Source organism: Abramis brama (genome assembly GCF_963993115.1).
Source record: "Abramis brama genome assembly, chromosome: 6".
Taxonomy (NCBI): domain Eukaryota; kingdom Metazoa; phylum Chordata; class Actinopteri; order Cypriniformes; family Leuciscidae; genus Abramis; species Abramis brama.
In genome coordinates, this window is record NC_139968.1 from 21314132 (window position 1) to 21339448 (window position 25317).

General features: G+C 42.0%; 1 protein-coding gene across 4 annotated transcripts in view; it reads right to left on the minus strand.

Moving 5' to 3' along the window:
- The window catches only part of cbarpb (CACN subunit beta associated regulatory protein b), a 32500-nt gene that overhangs the window by 5945 nt on the left and 1238 nt on the right, over nucleotides 1-25317 (minus strand). For 2 of the 4 annotated variants that reach the window (XM_084117235.1, XM_084117233.1), the window contains exons 2-9: nucleotides 22869-22939; nucleotides 19098-19243; nucleotides 16902-16981; nucleotides 16534-16696; nucleotides 15199-15370; nucleotides 12876-13028; nucleotides 11790-12024; nucleotides 21-210 (exon numbers count right to left, since the gene is read on the minus strand). In XM_084117235.1, the coding sequence (XP_083973361.1) occupies nucleotides 21-210; nucleotides 11790-12024; nucleotides 12876-13028; nucleotides 15199-15370; nucleotides 16534-16696; nucleotides 16902-16981; nucleotides 19098-19243; nucleotides 22869-22913 (1184 nt within the window). In that variant the 5' untranslated portion in view covers nucleotides 22914-22939. Of the gene's footprint in view, nucleotides 1-20; nucleotides 211-11789; nucleotides 12025-12875; nucleotides 13029-15198; nucleotides 15371-16533; nucleotides 16697-16901; nucleotides 16982-19097; nucleotides 19244-22868; nucleotides 22940-23289; nucleotides 25309-25317 lie in introns of those variants that run through there. The other 2 variants (XM_084117234.1, XM_084117236.1) reach the window with 2 other exon arrangements.

The following is a 25317-nucleotide window of genomic DNA, read 5'->3' on the forward strand; positions in this document are numbered from 1 at the left end:
GGCGAGGCAATTAAAGATACCTGCCGAGTGAGGGTGGGGGTGTGGAAGGGGGGGATAGAAGGCGTGGACTGGGTCGGGTGGGGCAGTAGGTAACATCCTTGGTGCGAGCGATGTATTGTATGAGGTCGATGTGATGGGCGTCGTGCTCCTCTTGGTCCATGCTCTCGCTGGCTGCACGCTGCCGCTGGAACTGCCTCCGTTTGGGGGAGCCTTTAGGGACGACATGAATTTTGCGTCAACAGCCTCACAAAGCAAGTTAAAAAAAAATCAACACATTCCAGGTTTTATTGTCAACAATTAATTGACCACCAAAAAAACCTGCATAGTTTCTTGTTAGTATTAGCCAATGGTCGCAAGTTCCGTTTTCACCAAAGTTCAGCGATTCTATGTTTCCCGAAACCATAGTTCCAATGAACATTCGCAAACATCAAAGTTGCGTGGTTGGAACTACAGCTCTCGACAATATAGGTACTTTATAGGTTTTGTTCTATGAATAAAAGCCTAAATTCAATCTGTTCAAGTCTCTTCAGAAAATTTTGGACTAAACCGCTCAATTCATATGGATTAGTTTTACATTCTCTTTATGAACTTTTTTGAAGCGTCAAAGTGGTAGTTGCGTAGACTGTCAATGGAGGGACAGAAATCTCTCAGATTTCATCAAAAAGACCTTAATTTGTGTTCAGAAGATGAAAGAAAGTCTTACGGGTTTGGAACGACATGAGTTTTGATTAGAATACATTGCATACGGACTTGCCGCAAAAGTGCAAATATTTCAACGCATCCACAGATCAAACCGAAATTTATTTAGGCATTGTTTTAGCAAACTTGCATTTGGTCTGGCTCCATTCTGGTATATAACATGGTTCTCTTACGAGAGTTCTCTCGTACTGCGTTCGTAGAACGCTGCGGGAAAAGTCTCTTTTCACGAAATACTGAAGCAAAATTATCCTTAATTTTCATATTTGTAAAACGCATTGCGGCAGTGCACAGCCATGGCGAGACGGCTCGCTCACTCATTGGCTGTTCTGCGGCAACTGCATGAGCCTATCGAGCGAGGGCTGATGCAACATCAGACCAATGAGAGTGCTTCGCGCGCTCCTCGTCACATCCCGCCGAAACGGGTGTGGCCATCCCCTATAAAAGGAGCTCGAGTAGGCTGATTCAACTGATTTTCATCTCTTCAGCGAAGCTCACGCATCGCTGGATCACGGAGAAGCAAGCGTCGTCGAGGCAAGCTTTTCAGCGGGACGAGCCCTTGAAGCCGCTGGCCTTCGCCGCCTTCTACTGCCGTACCTGCTGCGCTTTCCGGCGCTTCATATCCTTTATCTGCTCTGTTCTGTGTGTGTGTGTGCAGTGTTCCCCGAACACTCACCCCTAAAAGAGCCGCGTCTTTTTCAAGATGCCATCCTGTGGCTCGTGCCGAGCCCCGCTCACCGAGGGAGACCGCCATGTTATTTGCGTCTCCTGTCTGGGCGAAGATCACGCAGCGCTCGCGCTCGCTGACGGCGGCTGCCCTCACTGCGAGCTTTTGCCGATGGTGACTCTGCGGACTCGCCTGGCACAGTTCTCCGAGCCTGCGCCCCCCGCCGCGGTGCCGCGCCGTAAGAAGCGCCGCTCGCAGCGGGCCCCGGAACCCACCTCTTCCCGACAAAGCTCGCCGGCTCGCCCGCCAGCTTCACCGGCTTCCCCCGAAGCACTTCCTGATGCTCAGCGCCCGCAGTCTGCCGCCGCTTCATCTGAGGAAGTTGTTTCTGAAGTCGAGTCGGTCGAAAAGGATTCCTGCTCTCTGCTAGCTTCAGGCAGTGAAGACTGGGCGAGCTCTGCGGATCTCACGCCTCCTGCCCGAAAGCCGTCGGCTAGAGCTAGCATCGAGAGGGAGCTCATGCGAGTACTCGCGTTGGCCGCGGCGAGCCTCGGCCTCGAGTGGTCTGCACCGGAACTCCCCTCGCGCACCCGGCTTGATGGTAGCTTCCTCCCTGGTGAGCGCACTTCTCCTGTGTCTAAGCCCGCTCCGTTTCTTCCTGAGCTTCATGAAGAAGTGGCGAAGGCCTGGAACGCTCCCTTTTCTGCACGAACACGTTCGTCTGTATCCCCAGCATTTTCCTCCCTGGATAATGCTCAGGACCGAGGCTACCTCACTCTGCCGCCGGTGGAACAGGCGATAGCAGCCCACCTTTGCCCGCCCTCTGCTGGACGGCGGACTAAGCCTGCGCTGCCGTCAAAAGCCTGCCGCATGACGTCGTCGATGCTCGCGCGGATCTTCTCCGCCGCTGGGCAGGCGGCATCGGCTCTCCACACCATGGCCACGCTTCAGGTTTTCCAAGGCGATCTCCTCCGCAAACTGGACGAGATAGGACCTGAAGCTATCTGCATCGCGGACCTGAGAAGCGCGTCGGATCTTTCCCTCCGCGCTACCAAGGCTGCAGCACAAGCCATGGGACGCTGTATGGCTTCCGCTACCGTAGCCGAGAGGCATTTGTGGCTGACGCTCACGGAGATGGCTGATGCAGAGCGCAACGCGTTCCTCGACGCCCCGCTATCCTCCGCTGGCCTTTTTGGATCTTCTCTCTCCGAGCTCGTGGAGAGATTTTCCGAAGCCCAAAAAGCGTCACAGGCGTTCAAGCACTTCCTGCCGAAGCGCCCCAGTTCTGCAGCGGGCCGTGAGAAACAGGCCCCTCGGAGCTCACAGCCTCAGCCCCCGCCTTCGGCCGCCCCCTCACAGCGACAGCAGCGCAGCTCACGCCCTCGCTCTCGCTCTACTAGCCGCCGCCCCACTCACCGCGGGCCGCGACCAAGGGTTGTGTTGAAGCCGGAAGCCCCAAAGAAATCCTAGCACGCCTAGGAAAGCGCAGGTGTGTAAGCCCCGTTGCGACCGGGCCCTCACCAAAGCGCACCGCTGTCTCAGTCCCAGGAATTGCGACTGCTTCAGCGTTCTCAGCAGAGCACAAGCCCGCACAGCTGCCCGCTTGCCTGCACACAAAAGCCGTTTTTACGGCTACCCAGATAAATCCCGAAAAGAGTGTATTTTCTGGTGTCCCGGCCATGGCCGATGGTGCTATAAATGTAGTGTTGATGCCCACTTCTCTGTGCCCATCTCTACACACCAGCACAGCCCTGCACACAGGGCCCGTACTCATAAGATCGACGCAGTTCGATCGCGCCCCAAACATAGTCAAAGTGCCCACTTCCCAGTGCCCACAAACACTATGTCTGGCAAGCCACAGGCTCCCTGTAAAAACGGGACCTGTGCGCGCCCGCTCTGTTCAAGCAGACAGCGCGGCCAAAGCAGTAAACGTGCCCGGTCCCCGCCCACGTTCACTTGTAGGCTGCATGAGACCTTCTCAGACCTCCCCCGCTCAGATAAACACTGTAGCGCGGTCGAGGATGAGCGTTTTGCCCGCTGTATTACGCGCGCTCCCCGCCTCAAATGTCTCAGGCGTAACGCCTATGCTAGCGCACCCCGAAGCGCCGCCGTCGCACAGCGAACAGAGCGCGCTTCGCATCCAACCCCTAGCCGGCCATGCAGACGCATGGGCCGCGCTTCCAGGGGTTTCGGACTGGGTGCTAGACATTATAAAGAGAGGCTTCTCGCTACAGTTTTGTCGACGCCCTCCACGCTTCACAGCGCGCGTCGAAACTACGGTGAATTCAGAAGTAGCACACCTACTTCGCGCCGAAATATCAAAACTGTTGAGCAAAGGGGCGATACAACATGTATCCCAAGCTCAAAGCGAAGGGGGGCTATACAGCAGATACTTCCTAGTCCCCAAAAAGGACGGTGGTATCAGACCCATACTAGATCTAAGACGACTAAACAGAGCTTTAGTGAAACGCAGTTTCAAAATGCTCACGACCAGCAAAATCCTCGCGCACATTCGCCGAGAAGACTGGTTTATGTCGATAGATCTAAAGGACGCGTATTTTCAAATACAGATAGCGTCACGCCACAGGCGATTCTTGAGATTCGCCTTCGAGGGTCGGGCATACCAGTATACAGTCCTGCCATTCGGCTTGTCCCTGGCACCCCGTACATTTACGAAGTGCATGGACGCAGCGCTCGCTCCCCTCAGACTCAGGGGCATGCGAGTGCTGAACTATTTGGACGACTGGCTGATCATAGCTCAATCACGATCTCAGCTCGTGGAGCACAGAACCATGTTACTCGATCACCTCGAGAATCTTGGTATCATGATCAATTGGACGAAGAGCTCCCTGAACCCCAGCCAAACTATATCGTTTCTGGGCATCGTTCTGGACTCTCGTTCTATGACGGCGCAGCTGTCGCAACAGCGCGCGCTGCGCATACAGCACGCAGCGAGGTCCTTCCGCTGCGGTGCGATTATCCCGCTCAAACGGTTTCAGAGGATGCTGGGCCTCATGGCCTCAGCATCATCAGTTCTCCAGCTGGGCCTGCTTCGCATGCGCCCTCTGCAGTTCTGGTTGAAAGCGCGAGTGCCACGCGGAGCGTGGGCACTCAGCCGATTGCGCCTCAAAGTCGATCAAGACTGCGCAGCAGCCCTGAGACCATGGGCGGCGGGCGATTGGTACCGTTCAGGTGTAAGCCTGGGGACTTCCTCGAGAGTGAAAGTGGTGTCTACGGACGCATCCACCTCGGGATGGGGAGCGCTGCTCGAGGGCAGGCCGTTCTTTGGCCTTTGGTCAGAACGAGAAAAGCTCCAGCATATCAACTGCCTGGAAATGCTAGCAGTTCACAACGCGCTGACGCGCTTTTGTCCCCACATCAAGGACCAACACGTCGTAGTCCGCTCGGACAACACGGCCGTGGTGTCCTACATAAATCGCCAGGGCGGTCTCGGATCCAGTTCCCTTTTCAGGCTGGCCGAGCGCCTCCTAATATGGGCTCAGCGCAACCTGCGCTCGCTGAGAGCGGTGCATGTGCCCGGGACACTCAACCTGGGTCCAGACAGGCTGTCCAGGAACAACGTTCCCACGGGCGAATGGTCTCTACACCCACAAACAGTCCGGCTGTTGTGGCAGAGATTCGGCAGGGCGGAGGTGGACCTATTCGCGTCCCCAGAAAACGCTCATTGCCCCGTGTTCTTTTCGAAGAACGACAGCGCACTGTCCCACAAGTGGCCGCACTGCCCGCTATACGCGTTTCCCCCAGTCTCCCTCCTACCTCAGGTGCTGGAGCGAGTCAGGGAAGTGAAATGCCCAGTACTGCTTATAGCACCGTTCTGGGACAACCAAGCCTGGTTTCCAGTCCTGATGCAGTTAGCAGACTCCGCTCCATGGCCAGTGCCATTGAGGAGAGATCTCCTCTCGCAGGCCAGGGGCTCGATTTGGCACCCACACCCAGAGCTGTGGTCCCTTCATGCGTGGACGCTCAACGGTTACCCGTTAGTCTCACGGATGGAGTGCTGAACACCATCACTCAGGCTAGAGCGCCTTCCACCAGGCGGCTTTATGCCTCGAAGTGGTCGGTTTTCTCCAGCTGGTGTACAGCTCGGGGCCTGTCACCCCTCGATTGTGAGGTGACGGAGGTTCTCTCCTTCCTACAAGAGCTGTTGGACAAGGGCAGATCCCCTTCCACGCTCAAAGTCTATGTGGCGGCTATCGCAGCGTGCTCGACAGCAACGCCAGGCCAGTCACTGGGAAGGAACGATTTAGTCATCCGCTTCCTCAGGGGAGCTAGGAGGCTGAATCCCCCCAGACCTCCCTCAGTCCCGGTGTGGGACCTTTCTACGGTCTTGGCAGCCATGAAAGGTCCCCCCTTTGAGCCTATCCAATCTGTCAGCCTCAAACATCTGTCTTTCAAAACGGTGTTTTTGATGGCCCTCGCTTCGGTGAAGCGCATAGGCGATCTGCACGCGCTCTCTGTGAGTCCAACGTGCTTGGAGTTTGGGCCCAATGACTCCAAAGTCATACTCAAACCTAGGCACGGCTACGTGCCGAAATCCCTCAACACTCCGTTTAGGGCTCAGGTTATTCCCTGTCTGCCCTGCCGGGATCAAACGAGGAAGGGGACTCGAGCTGTCTTTGCCCCGTTAGGGCTTTAAGAGCTTATGTGTCCCGCTCCGCTGCCTTCAGACAGACGGAGCAGCTCTTTGTCTCGTTCAGTGGACGTTCCAAGGGAACGGCTGTTTCGAAACAGAGCCTGTCCAGGTGGGTGGTTGACGCCATAACAATGGCTTATACCACCAAGGGCCTTCAGTGCCCCTTGGGCATTAGAGCGCATTCCACGAGAGGCGTTGCCTCATCGTGGGCCTGGTCTAGCGGGATTTCCTTACAGGAAATATGTACGGCGGCGGGCTGGGCCTCGCCGTCTACATTCATAAGGTTCTACAACCTAGAAGTTCCCGCCCTGCAGGCCAGGTTGTTTTCGGTTTAGCCGAATCAGCTGTCTAACCAGGACACTGATTTCGCAGGCGCACAGCGCCACCGAAGACTTCACCGCACTTGCAAGCCAAGTATTTTCGGTGTATTCGAGTCAGCTGTCTAAACACGGCACTGATATCGTAGACGCACAGCGCCGCCGAAGTTTTCTGGGCAGAATTGTGTAAGACCCATGTTTTTCCCACATTAGCCAGGCTCCCTCCTGCCTATGTGATGTTATATCGCGTCTAGAACGCACCTATTTGGGCGAAAGTGTGTAAGTCCCACATTTCCCACATCAGCCAGGCTCTCCCTGCCTATGTGACGCTGTATCGCGCTTAAGGGCGCATCCATTTGGGCGAAATTACGTAAGACCCACATTTCCCACATTAGCCAGGCCTCCCCCTGCCTATGTGATGTTATATCGCGTCTTAGGACGCAGCTATCTGAGGGTGGTTGTCCCCCCCCCCCCCCTCCAGACTCTCCGAAGTCTACCGGGTGATTATGCACTGTATACCTGGACTAGCTTCCAGTGGTCGGTGTTTTCTCATCCCAGCACGCACGGCGTCTTACAAGTGGTTCCCGCAGCGTTCTACGAACGCAGTACGAGAGAACTCTCGTAAGAGAACGTACTCGGTTACTAACGTAACCTCGGTTCTCTCTAGAAGAGGGAACGAGTACTGCGTTCCCTGCCGTGCGCGCGGTTCGCTCTGGTTCGCTTCGGCGATGAAAACCAGTTGAATCAGCCTACTCGAGCTCCTTTTATAGGGGATGGCCACACCCGTTTCGGCGGGATGTGACGAGGAGCGCGCGAAGCACTCTCATTGGTCTGATGTTGCATCAGCCCTCGCTCGATAGGCTCATGCAGTTGCCGCAGAACAGCCAATGAGTGAGCGAGCCGTCTCGCCATGGCTGTGCACTGCCGCAATGCGTTTTACAAATATGAAAATTAAGGATAATTTTGCTTCAGTATTTCGTGAAAAGAGACTTTTCCCGCAGCGTTCTACGAACGCAGTACTCGTTCCCTCTTCTAGAGAGAACCGAGGTTACGTTAGTAACCGAGTACGATTGTCTATAAACTGTTTTTAATTATAAATTTTAATAATACACTTTAATTTGTATTAAATTTGTTAAATTAATTAAAACATATATATTTTAATGTAATTATTATTTTTATTATTTTAAAATAATGTAATACTTAGTTGAAAATGTTCCTTTAATTGCTTATTTATGTGTATTCTAAATATAGTACATTAGTTGTAATGCATTAAAAAAACATAATTAACATATTAACAATATAATATGTATCTTATTAGTTAATCAGGGCACTCTACAATGGAAATCCATTCTATTAGAGCATTGCTTTAATCATGACCTAATAATAAAAAATAAAAATAATAAAAATAACAAGCAGCATTTATCGGGGTTCAAGCATTTAAGGCCTTTAAGCACATAAGCATTTAAGACATTTATTTAGATTTATTTAGAAAGCTTTTAACCACTGAAATAATAGATGGAAAAGTCAATTTACAGCCAATACAGGCAATTTACCATAGGAAATATATGGTTTTCAAAGCTTTTTAACAGTTATAGCGCCACCTATCGTCCGATCTACATGAAATTTTGCATGCTTGTTTAGAATGTTATGGCACATATGCTCACCAATTTTTGTGAAGTTCTGAGTTTTCGTTTAGGATTTATAGGCTTTTGAGTTCATTTTGCCACGCCCATTTTCTTTATGACCCAATATACCCATGCGAAAAATGCAAAAGTTCAACTTTTTTTTGATAATTATTTATCTAGAGAGTCCATAGAATTGTCCTAGATTGGTTTGATTCCGATCGGGTGAAAAACCTAGGACTAGTTCGCAAAAGTAGGTTTTTAACATAATTACGAATATTTAATGAACGGTTTGATTGACTGCAATGGTTCTTGAGGCAAAGTTGTTCAGCATGAGCAGATCTATTAAATGATATGCATTTTGTGACGATAAGTGTAACACCACGTGATTACAGAGCCATAAAACTCGTTAGCGCCAACTAGTGGCCGATTTCTTTCAAAATTCTTACAGACCTTTATGGCCTTGAGCCAAACATGCCCACTGAGTTTCGTTCCGATCGGACTCCATTAACCTTGTCTAATAGGTGCTCAAACTTCATTGGCCGATGGTGGCCATGTTTTTTGAGATACGCCAATATCCTTTTAGACATACATGGCACCTTGGACAAAGACACTGCATACCAAATTTCAAGTTATTCGGACAAACAGTCAGGTGTTTATATGTTTTTTTAGTGTTATAGCACCACCATGTGGCCAATCGATGCGATTTTTTTAGTGTGACCCCAGACTGACCTCCTACACATGTGTATCGAGATTGGTAAAGGCAGCTCATTTACTTCTCGAGTTATATCTCGAGCGACCGTGAATGGAAATTTCCACTTTTTTTCGATAATTATTGATAATCAGACTCCAAAGAACATTTCTGCACTGGTTTGGTTCCGATCGGGCGAAAAACCACAGACTAGTTTGCAAAAGTAGGTTTTTGACAAAATTCAAAATGGCGGAAAAATTTGCATACCGGAAATGAAATCGGAGATATACGTTTTGTCCGTCTTCAGCCAAGGACTACAGTGATATAAGACACTACGATAAACCGTCTAGGAGTTATTAGCGATTTCATACTTTTGCTTACTATAGCGCCACCTATTGGCCAATCGGGGTCATAATTTGATAACCTCTCCTCGATTTTTGTACTACCGTCTGGCAAAGTTTCAAGTCTCCAGCACTTACGGTTTGGGCTGCACGATGCGTTTTACGGCGGAAGAATAATAATAAAAATCTTTACAATTACAATAGGGTTTCAGCACTTCGTGCTTGAACCCCTAATAATAAAAAATGATTGTTTGAAATGCTCTTTTTTGCCATCTCTCCTTTAAAAAAAAGAAAAAGAAAAAAAAAAGTTTGGAATGGAAGAGCCCTGCGTCAACCGGCCATCTGCTTGAGTGTGAGTCTTGGCACACAAATACAGCAGCTCCGTCTTGGCTGAGAGAATATTCTATAGTCTGCTCTCTCTCTGTGTGTGTGTGTGTGTGTGTGTGCGTTTAGCAGACTATAGATTACTATCGAATATAAAGCCGACCTGTTTCTCTGCTCCATGCTACATGAAGGCACTAAAACTCTATTAAGGTCTTCAATCATTTTCCAAGGTAATACACAATGCAGGGGCTAAATGAAAAGCACAGAAACATTCAATATTGCTTTGCATCTAAGCCCTGAGGTTAGGAAACTGATCGCTTCACAGGTTCATAACACTGTCTGTACTTTCCACAGCAGTGTTCTTTCACTTCCTTTCATGCTGACAGACTTGAGAGGATAAACTGAAAGATTTTTACAGTAATACTTATATAATCAAACAACAGCATTCTAGTTAATCTATTCATTCATGTTTATTCATTGTCTCATCAGCTTCACCATGCGCTTTTCTCATTATTTAAATATTAGGCAGAATAATATCATTCTTGCGCAGCAAGCATTAAAAAGCTTTTTGACATGTCAATGTATGGACAAAAAAAAAAATTGGGCCAAGCCCAAAAAAACTACATTGTCTTTTCATTGTCTTAACCACAAATTATTGTTCAGGAAATTAGCCCAATTTAAAGAGATACTTCACCGATTAGCATTACGCTTTGTATCCGTAGAAACCCGGTAGTATTTTCGAATGACTGTGCTTCTCTCCCTTATGTCCTCCTGAGACGAGAGATTTCTGTATTGTGTGTCTGGAAAAAAACCTCAGATGACGCAAAAATCGTCATTTTGCGTCATCTGAGGCTTTTTTGGCCAGAGGCGAGAGACTACAGCCAGTAGTAGGAGCTAGTTCCGCATGTTTCAACCCACCCATAGGGGGATCTCACGATAAAACGACGTCTTTTCAGTTTCGAGTCGACTAGTAACCTAGTTGTATCATTTCTGCCCTCTGTAACCGGTAGGCGTGGCTTGGGCGTGGCTTGGGAGTGGCCAGGTAGGGCAGCGAAGCAAGTGCATTCTGGGAGTTGTTGTCTTTCATCCACATGGGCCAGAAATACATTTTCTGGCTTTTCTCAGTCTAGAAGGCACCAACTTCTAAAATAATTTCACATTTCTACTACATAAATGACCCAATTTAAATACACATTCATCTTTCCAGCGGTGAAATATCCCTTTAAGTAAATGCACTACTTAAAAAGCTTTTGCTTTCTCAGAATTTTTTTTTTTTTTTTTTTTGGCAGAATATGGGAAGTTGTGTGTGGAGTGATGAATCACAATGAAACACGAGTTGCATGATGATGCTCCAGAGCGGTGTCATTATAGATCTGCTGAGAAATATAATAATAAATGCACCTCTACCACAGTGAAGAGAAGTGCGGGGAGCCTTTTTAGCTGCTTGTATTAGCGAGCTGCTTCACTGTGAAAAGTCATTTAATGCTTTGGAGTACAGGAGAATATTGAAAAATGGCTTGCTTCCCATAATTGAAAAGCTGTTATATAAAAAGGAATGATCAGATTTTACTTCTCAACAAGACGATTCTCCTGCCCAAATTGCGAACACAACCAAGAAGTGGCTTGAGAACAAGTCCATCAGGTTCATGTTTTGACCTGGTCAGAGTCCAGATTTGAACCCTGTAGTGAATATTTGGTCTCATATTAAACTCAAACAAACTGGGAGACATTGTTTCAACTACCGTTAACATGAAGCCGTTACCATGAAGTGGACTGTAAAAATCTGTCTGCAAGATGCGGCTATTCCGTGCTATATCTACAGTATTTGTGCAATTCATGCAAATTTACTGACCAGTGATTTGTGATTAAAATAGTTAGACCATTCAAAGACCACTAAATATTTGGCCCCCATTTATGTTGTTTTTTTGAGTGTATAATAAAGACACAACAGAAAATGGGGAGAAGAAGAAACATGTGATAGAGCCAGTTTTGAAGGATCATGTGACACTGAAGACTGAATGATGCTGAAATTTCAGCTTTGCATCACAGGAAAAAGTTACATTTTAAAATGTATTTTTAATTTGTTATGATATTTCACAATATTACCATTTTACTGTATTATGGATCAAATAAATGCAGCCTTGCTGAGCATAGGAGATTCAAAAACGTTTAATAATTGTACTGACCCCAAACCTTTGAATTACATAAATGACCTAAAACTATTGTGGACACAATATGCAAACAACACAATTATTTTCAAAATTGTCTACTTGTCATGTGTTGTCTAAACAGTCTTTCTAAAGGAGATTATAATACTATATGGGAGTCTCTGGCATTAAATACAGTCAGAATTTATTTTTAATACAAATCAGCATATAGCAATTCCATTATAACATGCACTAAAAACACTAAAAAGTTAATTAACAGTCTGTTCATTAATTATGAAATTCACACCGAGCGCTGGATGCGTCACTTACCTCTCATGTCTAGACTTGAAGCTCTTTGGCTGCTGTCAAACTTCCATTTCTTGATCTTGAAATAGGGACTTGCTCCCTCAAGGCTGGCGTGTCGGCGGAGCTTGGTGAAGAACTGCAGCATCGGGCCCTGCGGGGCCCCTCCAGACGAGGACAGGGCCGTGGCTGAGGCCGATGTACCCTCTCTACCATTACCCATGATGCCTGCGCTTCTGCCGACTCCTCCTCTGACCTCCATCTGTTTTTGTTCGCAATATTACATAATTGCAATATAGAAATTATAAGAGATTAATTATCGGCATCGGCCATTAAGTTTAACTGTTTGTGTGTCGGAAGCAGGACTTTTATTTTAAAAGCACTGAGAACGTCAATGCCTGAGCGTCCAAATCTCCCATAGGCTTTATGCCGAACAAACAGGAAAACGGGTCTAGTTGCCAGAGAAAGTACGGCAGAAAGAACTGACTTGTTATCTATGAACTTTTAAGGTAATCAGCTAACATAGCTAGTTCTTTTTATTGTTGGTGTTTTATTCGATTTAAATATCTGAATGTTAGAAGAAGAAAAAAAAATGTGAGAAAAAAACGGTAACACTTTACAATACCTTATTGTAAAGTGTTACCGTTTTTTTCTCACTTTTTTTTTTCTTCCTCTAACATTCAGGTTCGTTAGTTAACATAAGTTAACTACATTGGTTAACATGAACTAATAATGAACTGCATGTATACAGCATTTATTAATCTTTGTTGATGTGAATTTCAACATTTACTAATATTTTATTAAAATCTTGTTAACAATTGTTAATGGACTGTGTACTAACATGAACTAACAATGAACAGCTGCATTTTTACAAACAATTAACAAATACAGTAACAAATGGATTGCTCATGGTTAGTTCATGTTAGTTAATACATTAACTAATGTTAACTAATGAGCCTTATTGTAAAGTGTAACCAAAAAAACGTATCTTTAAATTAATTAATAGTGAGATATCATATATTCTGTCTTAACAGCGGCCCTCCTCTCTAAAATATCGGTTGCACACTAATTATTATGCGTCAATGGGTGAGTGTATTAGTGTGTGTGACTCACTAGACATGGACTGGAGGGCTCAGGACCGGCCATCGCAACGCTCTCACAGAACGTTGTGTGTACAGTGGAGTTGAGAGAGTCGCCAGGAAGGGCCGAGCTGGGACTGAGACTTCGGCTGATCAGGGCAGTCTGTGGCAGTGAACACACTGGTGGCTGTGCATGGGACAAACACAATGCGTGTTATTGCTTATGGTAGTAATGAGAAACAAACCTAAACAAACAAAATCATGCAATCATTTTAAACTTGTCTAGTACAGGTATAAAAATGTTTATCAAAAGCTTCAGACTGAGTAACTTCATTGGAGAAGCATTCTAACATTATGGGCCCTATCTTGCACCCAGCACAATTGACTTTGTACACAGACGCATGTATCATTCCTATTTTGCACCCGCGCACAGCGGACTTTTCCCTCCACAGACGCACGTCGGTTAACTAAGAAATACACTTGCGCTCCCCGGGGCGGTTCAGCGCAAAGAGGAGGCGTGTTCCGGCACAAACGTTCCCTCATGCTATTTTGCAGGTTTAGAAAACAATTCCGCCACTGGCCGAAAAAAAAAACAGTTTAAAGTCAGTGGCGCGTTGCGCATGTTATTCATATGCTATTTTAAGGGCCATAATCAATGTGTGCTCAACGCGCATACACTTTGATTCTCTCATCTACACAGAAGCAGCAGTTATCATTTTTGCAAATCATACATTATTACGATAGATAGATAGATAGATAGATAGATAGATAGATAGATAGATAGATAGATAGATTATTATAAAAGCATACATCTAGCTTACACATTTACCCAAATTATCATACGCCTGTTTAACCGAAGTTAATTTGGGTGTGTTTCTCCATCCCCAACGTCCCTGACGAGAACGTCGGTCTCCTCGGCTGTGAACCGCTCCTGGTGTGCGTCTGGCAAATCCGCCGTTATAATAGGAATCCGCTTTAGAACAAGCGCGCCTGCTCTTAAAGGGAATGTGAGATGACGCTCTGATTGGTTTATTTCACGTTACGCCCAAACCACACCTATGAATAATGAAGCTACTTCAGACCAACCCATTTTAGATTTGCGTCGGGCGCAAGAGTCATTTATCCCGCCGGTATAATAGCAACAGCGCCCAAGACCCGCCCACAAAGTTACTTGCGTTTTGCACTTGATACTTGCGTTTCAGATCGTTAAAATAGGGCCCTATATACTAATCAGGTATGATAAAACCGATTTTTCAAATATGACAGCCAACCAGATTATAAGGAATTTTGGACCAATGAGATTTGACTGTGGGAGGGGCTTCTTTGTGGAATGACGATGAAACCAAATTTTAAAATGCAACAGCCAATCAGAACATATATTGTAAGCTTCTTATAGGGGATTTTGGACCAATGAGATTTGACTGTGGGCGGAGCTTCCTTGTGGAATGACGATGAAACCTATTTTTAAAATGCGACAGCCAATCAGATCATATTTGATATTGCTTATACCAAATTTTAGACCAATGAGATTTGACTGTGGGAGGGGCTTCCTTGTGGAATGACGCTGAAACCAAATTTTAAAATGCGACAGCCAATCAGATCATATTTGATGTTTCTTATACAGAATTTTGTACCATTGAGATTTGATTGTGGGAGGAGCTTCCTTGTGGAATGACTTTGTTCGCAATATCAAACTACCATATACTCTTACTGTTTTTGTAGAACATATTGCGCAAATACTGTGTACTATATGCAAATTTCCTAAATGCATGCCATGCAATAATTAAATAACCGACTACTTTCGCAAAAAAATTTTATATACAACAGAGTACTCTGTGCTGTGTACTGTATCCCACAATGCACATTCTCAATTATCTTTTTCCAGCATGATGAATAACCACAGCTACTATTTTTAACTATTTTTCCTCATTATTTGATAAGACTGCCATTCTTACACACGTTGAGATAAAATTCCAAAATACCTGTATTTATTTCTTGGAAATATATGAAATGTAAATACTATAAAGTGTTGTCAAAAGTTTGGAGTCAGCAAGATTTTTTAAACGTGTTTAAAAGAAGCTGGAGCTGCTAAGGACAAAAAGAAAGTACAATTTGAGGGATACAGTAGGATTTACTGTATCTCATGCCGCTTCATCATCATGTGACTAAGGTAAAGTAGGAGTAAAAGCTAACATTTTAAAACGTTATTGACCCCAATATATAGATAAATCAATTTCTCACAGCATAAACGTCTCCTTACACACCATATCACTTGACAAACTGACAATCCATCATGACCTTAATGATTTAAACTGACATCATACTGACATATATTAGCAGAGCAATGTGACTGTCACCTGAAAAATTGAGAGGCTGGATTTAGCGACGGGGCGCGTTGTCATGGCAATACTGTTCTCTGATGACTCACACTCGTGGATGGTGAGTATCTGGAGGGCGGGTGGAGGGAAGTGGAGGTGGGTGAGCCGCGCGTTCTTCAAGTGATGGAAGTCGCCCTCCGTAAGCGTGTACCTGAGGGGAGATGGAAAAATCACACACACTGTTAGTATTTTTCACTTCATTGTAGATTTGCATCACAAATATCACAGGAGTGTTTGCTGAAAATGTCTTTTAGATGGTTAAAGATGAGCGGACTGTGCTAGATTTATGCATAGTTCCTGTCAGATGAATAATCATAGAATCATATTTTCTAAAAGAATGATATAAAAAACAATTATTTATACAATATATAATTATATAAATATCTCTTATTTAAAAAACACTATTTTAAAAACCTTTTACTTTTTGTAGTAATTAAAAGTCAAAAGTGAAATTTGACAAATGACAAAGTGCAAATTCAAAGTCTTTATTTTGTGAGGTCATATAAATGTATGCATAAATATTAAATAATTAAATGTTTTTTTAAATAGTTTTAGATGAAGTACATCTCAAACTTAATAATATATGACAATATTATAACAATAAACATACACACACATACATATATGTGATATATATATGACCTAATTAATTAAATGTAAATATTAAAATATTTTCAAAGTCTTTATTTTGTGAGGTCATATAAATGTATGCATAAGTATTAAATAATTCAATGTTTTTTTAAATACTCTTAAATGAAATACCTAAAAATGTTTTATATATATATATATATATATATATATATAAATATATATATATATATATATATATATGTATGTATATGTATATATATATATATATATATATATATATATATATATATATATATATATATATATATATATATAAAATATTTACATTTGTAATATACATTTAATTCTTTAATACTTATGCATTCATTTTTATGACATTACAAATAAATTACAGAGTATTTGAAAAATGTGTACTTTCAAATATTAATTTGTCAAATTACATGACAGGTGATTAAAATTATATAAATATATATATATATATATATATATATTTTTTTTTTTTACAAAATATACACTTTCTTTCCCTTATACATTCTCATTCATTTTTTAACCCCAAATCTTGATGTTGACAAATGCCCATGTTATCCATCAAGAGCTAGTGCTTCTGACAAGCACAGATGTAAATGTAAAACGCATACATAGAGGAATAATGAAAGCTGCGGCTGTGAATAGGAGCTGCTCTGTATGTCTAGAGTGGGCGGCATGAGTGAGTGGGCGGCTGACCTTCGACCTTTCTCCTGTGTTTTTTTGCTATGATCGAAGAGTGCTGCTTCGTTGAAGGAGACCCGGCGGCCGGTTGTGCCCGTGGAAAGGAAACGCTCTGTCTCCATGTCGTGGGAGCTGGCTGCCGACAGGCAGTCTGACTCATCAATGCGAATCGTAATCTCTGTGTGGGGAGAGACGGATTAGACCAGAGGACGTATGTGTTTTTCACATAATGCCCTCAGTTGATGTATGTGAGACTGCATAAATGTCGCTTTAACTTGACCTCGACATTTTACCTGAAGCATGTATGTAAATAAATATGGAAATGCATTAACTTGGAGGCTGACATATAATATAAACATTAACTTTATTAGTGAAGTTCTTACCATGCACTGGCTGGGCCTCCTCAATATAGGTGGTATTACTTTTCTCGGTGTCATCGCTAGCCCTGAGGCAAACAATGAACCTTCAATGCAAACATGTAATGAGTCAAATTCAAACTTATGTAAATCTCATTCATAGCATGCATAAATGGGTCATTCTCAAAATATGGTGCAAACATGTTCCTAGAGTTTGATTCTATTGCTTTGCACAGTTTTTATTATTTTATTTTGCATTGAAAATGAATATATTAATATATTAATACATATTATATGTAACACTAATGTTTATATTTTGTTTTATTGGTTTTGCCAATGTGGAGATTCCCTCACCAGAATGAAAAGTTAATAATTTACCTTTAAAATAAATTGTATGTTAAATTAAAAATGTAACTGTCAGTCAATACTCAAAGTTAATAAAATTAAAGTGGCTTTTAGTCTGTGTGAGTTAGCGTTCAGGTAATCTATACGCTAGTATAACCCCTGAAAGTTGTTAAAACTTAAACACACATTTAAAATGTAGTTTTTTCTTCAAAAAAAACAGCGTGAAAATACTGATGATGTCATCCTGCACTACACAGATTTTTGTCCAATCAAACGCTGGAATGAAAATGTCCCTCCCCCTAATGCCACCTTCAACCAGATAAAAAAAAAAATATAGTAAATCATGTCTGTGATGTAATTTAAAACCAATTGAGATGTCCTGCCCAAACTTCCTGTTCCAATACGAAACATGATTTTATGGGGTCTTTAAATTAGGTTTTGCAATATATTTTGAGAATGTCCCAATTGTGAACAATTCAGAAAAAAAATAACTCATTCACATTCACCTGCGTTGACATCTAACTAAATGCCATATGATAGGGACAATAACAACACCGGCTTTTACGACAATATACGGTTTGATTCGCCATAAGGCACTGTGGGTAATGAGAAACTGGAAATGAGTTTCCAGTCCTCTAACCACAGTGCACGGTCCCACACTGCGAGTGTGTGTGCGTATTAGTGGGTGTTGGCTAGAGTGCACTCTCTCCCGCACCAGGAGTGATTTATCGTGGCTGATGGCTGCTATGAGATCTCATTATACTCGTCATTTGTGTGAGCCTGCACTCCTCCAGGCTGCCTGGAGAGCAGACAGACTCTACACCTCTCAGCAGTCACTGACAAATACACCCAGGCTGTGACCAATGTGCACTGAAAACATTTTCGGGACTGAGCGTCCTTGGCTTCACGGGAGGATCTGTTTATTCCAGTTGAATCTCTGCGTTACGGTTCTTTCTGATGTATAATTTAGCGTCAGACATAATCATATGCATCAGCTGTCAGATTTGTAACATACGCAGCAACATGCAAACATCATGCTACGATGATTTAATCTGCAGACTGTATATTCATAATGAAAGCATTCTCATTTAATCTATGCTACTGCTATTTTATGTATAAACTGTAATTGTTTCAGTGTTTTTATGACGTGTTTTAAGTTAAATACACTTCTGAACGTAAAAACACGTCCTGTTGAAAAAATCTTGAATTTTATTATCAATATCAATCATTGATACAATGTGCTAACATTTTGCAAACATTTTAAGGGTTTAAAAAAAAAATGGATCTGTACATTTTACAAAAAAGATAAATATAGAAATATCACTGAGATAAAAAAAATAAAAATAAACAAAGTGCACATTTACTGTACTAGTCAGTGTTGTTATTGCTAACTAAAACTATTTTAAAAACTTGAAATAATTAAAATAAACCTGAGGTAAGTAAAAAAAAAAAATCAATATTAGATGAAAACTTGAAATAAAATAAGACATTTTGCCTTGGCAGGTAACTGAGAGTACTAAAATGACTAAAAACAGAAATAAAAATGACAAAAAAACATTACAAAATTAAGCTAAAATTAAAAGTATACAAATAAAAGCTAATTCAAAATATTAATACAAATTTTAATAGTATATAAATAATACTAAAACATCACCAACTACTACGACTAACATAAAATACTACACATGTGAAGGTAATTTATTAATTAGTAGCCTATCTATAAATAGATACTGCAGTTGCACCACATGACATTTTTCCGGGGGAAGAACAAAGCGGGAAATGTTAGGTTGAATATTATTGAAGTTCCCAATCCTAAAATCTGATTGGTTGACAGAAATGTTCATCCAGGATTATATTGATTGATTGGATTGGTCTTACCACGCATGACGTCTGTCCCCTTCACAACATCGACGACAGACAATCAGAAGGACAGAGAGCAGGACCAGTGTCCCCCCGACAAAAATGGACAAGAGGACCAGCAGGAGGACATAGCCATTCTGTGTCCCTGACGACAACGGGACGTCCTAGGTAAACACCAGAGAAAGAAACAAACCAGTCAAAGATGAAATTCCTTCTCCGAGTACAACCGCATGACTTCAATTTTCACATTATATAGGTTTCTCCAATTACGTTGTCCAACTTTTTCAGGTCTCATAACCTAAAAAAAGGTTACAATTTTATGACATACACATAAACCAAAGACATTTTTGGCATTAAAGCAAAAATTGGCCAAGACACTCTTAAAAAATAAAGATTCCAAAAGAGGGTTTTCGCAGCAATGCCATAGAAGAATCATTTTGGTTCCTCAAATAACCTTTCAGAGGACATTTTAATAATCTAAAGGACCTTTTTCTTCTATAAAGAAACTTTTGTCCAATGGAAAGTTCGGTGGATGTTAAAAGGTTCTTCATGGAACAATATGCCAATAAAGAACCTTTATTTTTAGCTGGATTACATAAAGCCCAGTGTCTGGAGAGGAGGGATTTCAGGTGTGGGGGCTTTTGTGTCTGAGTTGAGATGTTAAGTACAGTGTTTGCCAAAGACGAGTTTAGAAAGATCTAGAGGTGACAACAGCCACGGAGACAAGAACGGAAGAGACAGAAGGTGTCTTCCTCAAAGCACAATGGCATACAGCCGCCTTCTTAATTGTCATCTTCGTTCATGTATGTGAAGAGGTGTTCAATGGAAAGAATGCTAAATAAGAGCATAAGAACAAGGCCCGAACAAGTCTTTGGCTCATATATGTAACACCTTACAATTACTCTTACATTATACAGTTTCAATTGGTGGAGCACAACATCCTAATTACCCAGAAGGCATTGTTCAGTTGAAGATCAGGGAAGACTTTATTGAGGTCGGGTCTATTATTTTGTAAATGAAAGCGTTTTGAAGACTGATTTCTCTGTACGTCAGCAGGCTTTATCTCTGGGGCGCCCCAACATTAACCCGGATCGGCAAAAGTGAAGGATGTTCTCAAAGGAAAACCTTGGAACTCTTTCATGGAGTAGCATTGCTAAAGTTTTAAGAAGAGGTCAGACCAATAGTTTAAAGACCAACATGTTCTTTCAGAGCAGTTTCACTGTCACCGAACAACAGAGCGTTGAAACAGTCACTAATACAATAAAAAAGAAAATTACAAACAACAGGACAAATTCAATAGAAAAAAGGATACAAATGTAACAATTTAGCCTATTAATAATAGCCTACTATACATAAATTGGAAAAAAATCACTGCAGTCTTCACAGTATGAATTAAATATACATTGATTCTTATTAGTTACTAAAGTTATTCAGTGAAGAGCAGTGAATGATTTCTTTTGTTGTTTGATTACTGTTAAAGGGATACTCCACTTTTTTTGGAAATAGGCTCATTTTACAACTCCCCCAGAGTTAAACAGTTGAGTTTTACCGTTTTTGAATCCATTCAGCCAATCTCCGGGTCTGGCGGTACCACTTTTAGCATAGCTTAGCATAGATCATTGAATCGGACAGGACCATTAGCATCTCTCTCAAAAAAATGACCAAAGAGTTTCGATATTTTTCTTATTTAAAACTTGACTCTTCTGTAGTTACATTGTGTACTAAGACCGACGGAAAATGAATAAAATGATATGATGCAGCGCCTGAAAATAGTCCCCAGCTCGGTAACTTCCAACGTGACCGGGACTAAGTTTGTCTAACCTATTAGACCTATTTTCAGGCGCTGCGTCATATCATTACGCCTGCTGGACTCATGGTACGGCAGCAAAGTTTCTTGATTATTACGCAGGAATGAGAGTATAGTTCCTAGCAATATCAGCCTAGATAATCGCAACTTTTCATTTTCCGTCGGTCTTAGTACACGATGTAACTACAGAAGAGTCAAGTTTTAAATAGGAAAAATATCGAAACTCTTTGGTCATTTTTTTGAGAGAGATGCTAATGGTCCTGTCCGATTCAATGATCTATGCTAAGCTATGCTAAAAGTGGTACCGCCAGACCCGGAGATCGGCTGAATGGATTCGAAAACGGTAAAATGCAACTGTTTAACTCTGGGGGAGTTGTAAAATGAGCCCATTTCCAAAAAAAGTGGAGTATCCCTTTAAATGACACAGACAGCAGGTTTATTAGGCTGCTGTCACTTTAAGACCAAATGCATAGATAATACTGACAAGCATTCGATTACTTTCCCAACTGTTCATGTTCACTTAAGACTGACTGTGTTTAAGTGAAACCTGCCAAGACAGGCATTTTGACATATTTTTGTGTGTATTTGTCTGTGCATGCCTGAATCCCAAATTAGCCTGTTGTCCATGACCTCGGATAGAGCGCATAGAAAGGCACCTGGGGAACAGCGTCTCTTTTGCAGCTCAATACACTTAACTCTTTTTTTTAGTATCGAGCACGTCCCTCAGGAGACTGTATATTACGACAGTCATATTACATGATTAGACTGATTTGGATGTTACGTATAGGAAGGGAGACAACGCTTCCCTTTAAAGGAAAGGAATGCCTTTAAAGCAAGGGGGCCCCCTGGTGGTTCGGATCATCGTGGTTTGCATATAGGGAGGACCGGCACTGGATGCATCGAAATTTCGGCAAACGAAAAAAAATTAAAGAATTTGTTTTCGGACTAAATAGTTTTGGAGAACCAAAATCACTGATTGAAACAGCAATGTTTAATTAGCCTTTCTACCATTCAGCATTTCACGCACACATCGTGGATAAGCTAAAACAGCTAACCAAAAATTATGCTACTTCACAATTATGCCAGAGTAGCAATACGTAAAATTAGTTTGACCAAAATTACGAGAGACGGCTCATTGGCGAAGAACTTTACTTCAGCTTCATTTATCACCTGAAAACACGACATCCTGCTCCGCAAACCGAGTTCAATTACTCAATTACCCAAATTGAATTACCGAAACTTTATTTTTGCTTTTCGGCTAAACGAAATTTTGGTTTTGGTGTTTCGGTAAAAAAAAAAAAAAGAATTCGGTGCATCACGAATTGTATGACTTTCTTTCTCGAAAGAATGATCCATTGACAAATCACACTGCTACATCTTTCTGTTCCTCACACAAAGCTACTGTATGGCTTCATTTTTAAGTCGCTTTGGGAAAAATGTCTGCTAAATGAATACACAAAAATGAGTCATATAGACCACATTCATTATTCGTTTATGGTGCTTGACATTTTAATTCCCAATTCACTGTAATTGCATGGAAAAGAGCAACTAGGACATTCTTAAAATGTTCTTTTTAGAAAAAAGTAAGTCTGGAACGAGTAAATGAATCATTGAGTAAACCATTCCTTTAAGCCTTACATAAGGTCCAAAAATCCCAGAACATCCTGGAATTAGTTGCTATTCCTGAATAAATCTCTCTATTCTAACCTAATCGAATGATGCTGCTTATGCCGGTAATTGAAGTTCCTGACAGTAACTTTGGGTTCTGATGCTCTATCACATCGTCTGACGGCGCGATGGATTCGGTCTGACACAAACTTCTCTCGCAAAGGGCTAATTTGCTTAGATCTTGCGGTGGATCCAATTACAACGGATGCAGAACAGGATATTTTTGATTCGCATGTCTGGAGATAGCTCTGCAAAGAGAGGGAATGGACGTAATGAAAGTAACCAGCACAGGAAGGAGAAGCGCAAGTACTTACGGTGGTGTGTTTTGTTACGTTCCATATGGCAGACTCATTGCTCATGGTCCAAGCCAGAGAGAGTGTCCCCCCTGAGAAAGACATTACAGGAAGTCAGGCAGCTGCTTTGAAGCCGGTTATGGCACTAAAGACGGATTTGAATTCTCTTTTTAGAAGGAAATTCAAACAAATGCATCCCTGACCTGGCGGTTTCTTTAGAATGATTAGCTTTTAAACAAGAATACAGTTCCCAGTCTCCTTCTTAAACGTATTTTCTTCACAATTCATGTATGTACAAACACATACTTATGCATTCCCTTTCCATCAAATAACCATTTTCTTTTTTCCATCCAGTCTGAGGCCCAGCAGCATATGCTCCCTTTAACACCATTAACACTGCAGATTCTGCCTAAACTGCAAAGAAACCCTCTCTCACACTCACCTCCCAAGCAGTCCTCGTTTCTTCAATGCTGCGACGCTGCCTTTTCTCCCATTATCTGAAGGCAGCGTGTGTTTGTGTGCATGAGATGCAGAGATAGCAGTGTGTTTAACGGCTCGGACTGCGAAGCCTTGAGCTTCTACTGCATACTCATCCAGCTTCTGCCCACCTACCTGTTTTCATAGCTTCTCTCTCTCTTTCTCCCTCTTGGAGTCTTTAGCATTAGGCATTCCTGAGATAATTCAAGCTCATTATTTTGCATCTCGGAAGCATAATGCTGCTGTATTGGTCGCGTCTAATGCACTGCGTTATTAGTTATGATTATTAAAACGAATCAAGAGAGACCCATTTAGTACCATTCATGGACTATTCTTTCAGATGTCATTGCCAGATTTCACTCACAAAGATTCACTCTCTTTGGTTCTCAACATTTCTCTCTGTGATGAAATATTTTGCTGTATGATATGAGCGTTTTTACTCGATATGACCCCCTTGTAGCCAAAGTCATCTGATTAATTTGGTTAATAATTTGGCTTAAGTACCACATTAAGCACATTTTAGGTTATTTGAAGAAACATACTTTACAGTTTCTAATAATTATCTAACTATCATGAACGTTTTGCAACATATGCTCCTGTGATTCTTCTCGTCATGCCTGGAAGACTCTGCGGAGGTGTAGCACATTCAAAAATCATGCATTATCTTCATGTACACGAGTATTTTCATATTACTGGTACTTATTTTATTTTTAATTAGAAGTACAATACCAATTATCTTTCTCATCATCACTACTGATTAGCCATTCAGTAAATATTCCATTGTTACTGGTAACACATTTCTTTTTTTTCTTTTTTTTTTCAGACAAGTACTTAAAATTAATGTTGGTTGATTTGACTAAAGATAAAAGTTGTGATAACAAATCATGTACTTGTTTTACCTTTACCTAAAGTTTCACCAAAAGTTTATATTGCAGTTTTTTTACAACTTATTCAGGTCAACGTGATTTTGCCAAATAAGACATCCTGGAAGAACATCACGTCCAAAAATGTTGTCCTAAAAAAAATATTTGTATCCCCTAAACCGATAACTTATCCCTAAAATCAGAGTGAAATGATAGGTGGATAACACTGATGTAGAAGCACAAAAACCCTGGTTGCAAACCTAAACTGTAAACCTGTCCTCAAAATCTGATTGGTTGATTGGAATGTTGTTCCAGGATCAATAAAGATATTGATCCAGGAACATGTTGCATTTGGTGAAATCACATACACCAACTTATTCAATAGATACTAGTATATTTTTAAGCACTAGTGTTACTGTTAACATTTTTAATCGTACTAGTAATATAAATTATAGCTAACTGAGCTATTCTGAATGTTCATTAAATATGACATGTACAAAAAAGAATGGTAATTTGTGAGATTAAAAAAAATATATTATTAGTAATAACAGTGATCAATTCTAGTGCCTAAATACAATAATCGAATCAATAAGTACTAAGGCTGGAATAGGTTTAGGATCGACTGAATAGTTATAGATTAGTCAGTATTGGATAACTTGCTAGTAAAAAACTATTAGTAGGATAAAAATAGATACTAGTTAGCAAGGGCGTAGATTTGGTTTGAACATTGGGGGGGTTGAAGTTTGGGTATTCCTCCTGATATTGTGATCATGGTATAAATATTGGGGGGGTTGTAATGCATAGATTTAAATATTGGGGGGGTTATCTCCCCCATCCCCCCCACAAACTACGCCCCTGCTAGTTAGTCTTCTACATGAATAAATGTTCAAACCGCTTGCCATAGTCAACAAACAGTACAAAACCTATATAGATGAATTTAAATCTCATTCCAAACCAGTGATGTCCGGGCTATTATTTCTAATCGATAACCGTTTAAAACACAGGATAACCCAAGTCTGTTTTAAGATATCCTCCGCATTTTAGACTACCATAATTCCCCAAAATAAAGCACGATGTCATTCTAAGACACTGAGCGCTCATCACGGAAACAATAGCAGCGTGAATGACAA